This window comes from Sinocyclocheilus rhinocerous, unplaced genomic scaffold (assembly GCF_001515625.1).
Source record: "Sinocyclocheilus rhinocerous isolate Xijiao unplaced genomic scaffold, SAMN03320098_v1.1 scaffold2138, whole genome shotgun sequence".
Classification (NCBI taxonomy): domain Eukaryota; kingdom Metazoa; phylum Chordata; class Actinopteri; order Cypriniformes; family Cyprinidae; genus Sinocyclocheilus; species Sinocyclocheilus rhinocerous.
In genome coordinates, this window is record NW_015656024.1 from 92,002 (window position 1) to 97,059 (window position 5,058).

General features: G+C 35.8%; 1 protein-coding gene across 2 annotated transcripts in view; it reads right to left on the reverse strand.

Moving 5' to 3' along the window:
• Positions 1–1,026: 1,026 nt before the first annotated feature.
• pde4bb (phosphodiesterase 4B, cAMP-specific b) overlaps positions 1,027–5,058 on the reverse strand; it is a 64,995-nt gene continuing 60,963 nt past the window's right edge. For both annotated transcript variants that reach the window (XM_016526641.1, XM_016526642.1), the window contains 3 exons: positions 4,320–4,442; positions 4,040–4,222; positions 1,027–3,172 (listed from right to left, as the gene is read on the reverse strand). In XM_016526641.1, coding sequence (XP_016382127.1) covers positions 2,885–3,172; positions 4,040–4,222; positions 4,320–4,442 — 594 coding nt within the window. In that variant the 3' untranslated portion in view covers positions 1,027–2,884. The remainder of the gene's footprint in view (positions 3,173–4,039; positions 4,223–4,319; positions 4,443–5,058) is intronic.

Below are 5,058 nucleotides of genomic sequence, written 5' to 3' on the forward strand. Positions count from 1 at the left end.
CATACCCCTTTTCATACTATTGCATGTGCCTTCATACTATTGCATGAATACATGAAAAGGGCTGGAATGTTTAAAACAACTTTACAGTTACGTATTAATTGTTAGCTATTTCCCCTGATCACACAGACATAACAAAACACCAAAGACAGAATGAACCAACGCATTCATTCACCACGTATCAGAGTACAGATCATGCAGACGTGACATCTGCCACCACCCAGAAACAACTGAAGCGTATCCTGCACAGCAAGTCTGGTTTCATTGAGTAACATTTATGCTAAAGTTTATCAGTAATGTCTATGAACAGCTTAAGCCAGATTACCTTTGTGTAGCGAACATTGTGTTTGACTGAATTTAAAGTTGTTATAAAACATCTCAGGATATCATGGACACCCCCCTAAGAGATATAAAAGTATGTTTGTGCTTAAATTGTGTCTTGAGATATAGCCATGGCTAGCCATATCTGAAGATCTTGGGGCCGGTTGCATAAACTGCTTAGACTAGTCTTAAAGGAACACTCCACTATTTTTGAAAATAGGCTTATTTTCTACCGCCAGACCCGGAGGTCGGCTGAATGGCTTCAAAGACTTCAAGTTCATCTGTAAATCACACAAAACTATCGTTTGACTTTATAAACTTTTATTTCATGCATGATTTGTATGGATCGGTTAACTGAATGCAAAGTGTGAATTCTAGGAGAATTCGTTGTCATTTTTCAATTAAATTCTTAGAAATATTAAACGTAATGATAACCATTCAACACTCAAAATATGAGAAAATAGAAAACGAGTTACTGGAATACATTTTTCAAAGATCAAGAACAACTTCCCTCAAGATGCTTTTTCAGATTAGACGTTGAATCCTTCGATGCTGATATAAGTTTTGTTGCAGGTAGACATTGCATTGCGCTGAGATGTTATGTCCTTTTTCAGATTTATAAGTTAAATAGTCTTTGTATTTCCACGAGAGAAATGCATTACACGAATGGCTTTCTGTTGTGTCGTCCATTTTTGTTCCAGCCCTGATTATATGCTGTTGGCACGCTGTTACATAACACATTTTAGCATTTTTTTCTGACCACATTTTAGCATTTTTTTCTGTCTGACCTTAAAAAGAAATACAGCAACAATTACAAACCAAAACGTTTTCATTTATTTTCAAACGGTTTAATTTCTTTCTCTTTTTTTTTTTTGGACAAATAAGAAATGTGCAACACAACTTTAACAGAGGTTTAATACTAAAAATGATAATATAATAGTAATAAATATAATAATAATAGAGATTACAGTGATTCCACCAGTGAAATCACAGTTGTTCTACAGTGTGCATATTCATCATCGGTTTCACAATGACAAACATGCATAAAAAAGACAAAGTCTGCAGTTACAGCTTCATATCCTAACCGTAAATTCGATTTGGGTGAGTTACACATGTCTGTGGCAAAGCTTCTGTGAATAATAGTCCTCCACTGATTAAAAAAACGCATTAACACAAAAGGTAAGCAAAAGCAAACAGTGTACATATTGTTAGGAAAGAAAGATAGGCTAATCTCAATCAGAATGACGCACGTTCACCACATCCCGTTCCTGACCAGTAAGAACGTACATCAGGAGGAACCGCATTGTTTGACATCAGCGATTTTGTAATTGAGGTTTATTGTTGACTTTGTTCTGTGAATATTAAAAGCTTAGATTCTAAGAAAAGAGAAATTAATAGGGATTTAAGAGTTTTTTTAAGAGTACATTTTTTGAATGTTAAATGTCTTTTGTTGCTTTGACAAATGAATCTTAATGACATTTACAGACACAAAGAGGTCATTTTTAAATATATAGTATATAAAAACCTATGTTATAAATCGGTTTAATATCGCTATTGAGTGTTGGGATGTTTGTTTCCCATATTAAAGTGGTTAAAATAAAAAATCTGGGTTTAATAGTGCTTGATCGACAGCATCTGTGGGATAATGTCAGCTACCACAGAAAAAAAACAAAAACATTTTGACTCATCCATCAGTTTTTTAAAAGCAAAACTAGCTTATAAAAGTAGCTCCTTGCTGTACTTATAATGGCTCTTACAATGGAAGAATAATAAAAAAAAACAGAAATTGTTTTCTGTGGCAATCAACATAAAAGCGCCACAAATGCAGTCGAAATAGCTTAATTTATATTCACCCCAGAACATTCCTTTAAGAGTAACCACTAAAAATCTGGAGTCTTTGGATCCTGTTTTTAGTTAATAAGACATAAAACATCACATTAATTGTACCAGAAGAATCGCTTAATAAGAACGCCTTTTAAAAGAGAAACTGTTCGTTACAAAATACAAAGGATTTGTATTACTTGAATAAAGTATGCTGGCACTAGATTATTCTGAAGTCCAAAATTTAGGAAGACTGCATTCCCATTACACAACTGGGAATTACATGCTTTTGCTTTCAACATCTCTCACGTTTCCAAAAGAGTAGTTGGATGTGACACCAAAGAACACACAAGTACAAAAAAGTAGTCAGTTTTTTACAAAAAAGTCACTTTGACGTTGTTGTACAAAGCCCTCTTATAAGAGGGTCAGCATTTCCCCTTCACAGAAACCCACTCCAACATTCGGATCAGACTGTAACGTCTGATTAAGAAAATCCAGCTTATGGCACTTTCGGTTCGGCTGTCCGTCCGTCCACTTCTGGTAATGTCCAGCTTGAATGGATTCCTGCAAATTCCAGCTAGATTGTGTAGGATGTTCGCTCACTCCCCATTTGGGCTCTGAAACAACAGCAGAGTCCCAAGACACAACGGTCCTCTGAGGGATTCTCAGGAAGCAGGAGAACAACGTTCCTCCACTTTACTCTCTCATCAAATATGGCCAACATGACAGCCATTGCAGTGAGGTGCTACGTCTCGGTGGATGGAGGCGAATGCGTCACTATCTCTCCACAGTCTGACTCTAAGAGGTTCTCTGTATCCTGCTTGGCTCCTTCCTCAACCTCCAACTCGAACTGAAACTTGTCTCCACCATCAGTTCCCGTTTCGAAGAAGGGAGGGGAGGGACTCTGCGGTATCATGCTGTGGTACCAGTTCCTGTTCTCCTCTAAAGTGTCCAAGATATCCTGCGCATCTGGATGCACCAGGTCCGCCCAGGTCTCCCATAGTGGATGCACGATGTAATCAATGAAACCAACCTTAAAGGAAAACAAAAAAAACTAATGATAAATTCCTTCTAGAAACTGCTCGACTTGACCGATACCTTGTAAAAAAGAAGTGTGCTTAATTGTATTTAAATGGGCACTTGTAGTTTACTACAAGTTTTAAGTATATTTTATAACAACTTTACATTTTTAAAAAGTATATTTTTAAAAAATCTGTACCTGCAGATAATATAATATTAAGGAAATAAAGGGCCACTTAAAGAGTACACATTCATGACTATGTTTCTTAGCACACTTAAGTACAATTTTAAAGACAAGTTTACTTTGTAATAATGTAAAACTAAAAGTTTTACTTTAAAGTCCATTTTAAATCATTTTTTCATGCTTTCAAGAAGTACACTTATTTTGATGTGCTGACTAACATAGGAAAGCACATGTTAAGATTTTGAATATAAATGTACTAAATTGCAAACTCATCATTACAAATGTGTAATTACAAATATTTTTAAATACATTACATACAAGCTTAAACAGAAATGACATTACAGTGTATTTTAGTTGACCATAAATGCGTTTCAGTACATTCAACAGTGTGCTTTAACCATTTTTCAAAGACAATATAATTATGAAACTGCACATAAAGATGCACTTTAGTTCTACTTAAGTGGGTCCAAAAACACTAAGTTTAGTTAATAGCATTTAGTGTAAATTTAAATTATAATCCATTTTAATTTACAAATACCGTGCAATTAAGTGTTCAAAAACATTACATTGATTTCACACTCAAGTATACTCTTTTAAATTATATTATTTCCATAATAAGTACACTAAAGTATGCTAACGTGTACTTCTTTTTCCACATGGAATGACTTGAATGTGAAGGATTCTTTGGATGCCCACCTGAGATTTCTCCACTGAAGCGGTGTGTTTGTCACACATAGGGCTGATCTCCATGCCTCGCTCTCTCTCTCGGTCACCCTGGTGGAAGAACTCTTCCATAATGCGGTCCGTCCATTGCCGGTACAGATCTAATGGCTTGGTGGGATTGCTGAGATCGGCACAGTGAACCATATTTCGTAAGACCTGTGGACATTGTGAGACAGGACGTTGAAGGATATTGACTTGTGGAACTAGTAGTGAAGAAACAAATGTTGTTGAGGACACACAGGCCAGGACTCACCTGTATCCTGTCCGTATAGTTGTCCAGTAGCAACACTCCTGAACTGGTCACCTTCTTAGTCTCGACCATTGTCTTCAAGTCAGCCAGTAAGCTCATGTGCTTGGACATGTCTGTTGCTAGTACCTATGGAAAGAAATGGAGACTTAGGATCTTTCCAGACCTGTAGATCGTTTGCTTAAATTGTTACAATGTTGCATTTTCTTCACTTTCTTAATGCAACATATCACAATGTGTCACATGTCACATGTGAATATAAATGCCCTCTCATTGGTCAAAGTGCCACTCCAATTCACTTGTTTGCTGTCACCATTTGACACCCCTCAAATGCTGAAACAACTGATTATACAACACACAGTGTTTCCGTGACTGTCCAAAACATGTGAATATGAGGCACGCGATTAGTTGGGTCAATATCACCATAGAGTGCCTTTCAACCCTCATAATACTCAAAAATTTTGGTTTTAATTTCCCATTCGCTTTATGTCATATCATAAATAGTAGACACTCAAGTACATTAACATATTAGCTGAGCTCCCACACATTTTTTTAGATAGTTATGGGCCATTATTTGAAGCATAAAACATAAGATATGTCCACCCTGTCATGTACATATATATTACTGTTAAATATGTTTTCATTGCAAAATTAAGATGCAAATTATATTTTCTGAAAGGTATGATGTCCCTTTCCTAAACAGGGTTATTAATTTGCTTTCAAATTATAAATACATAAAAGATTT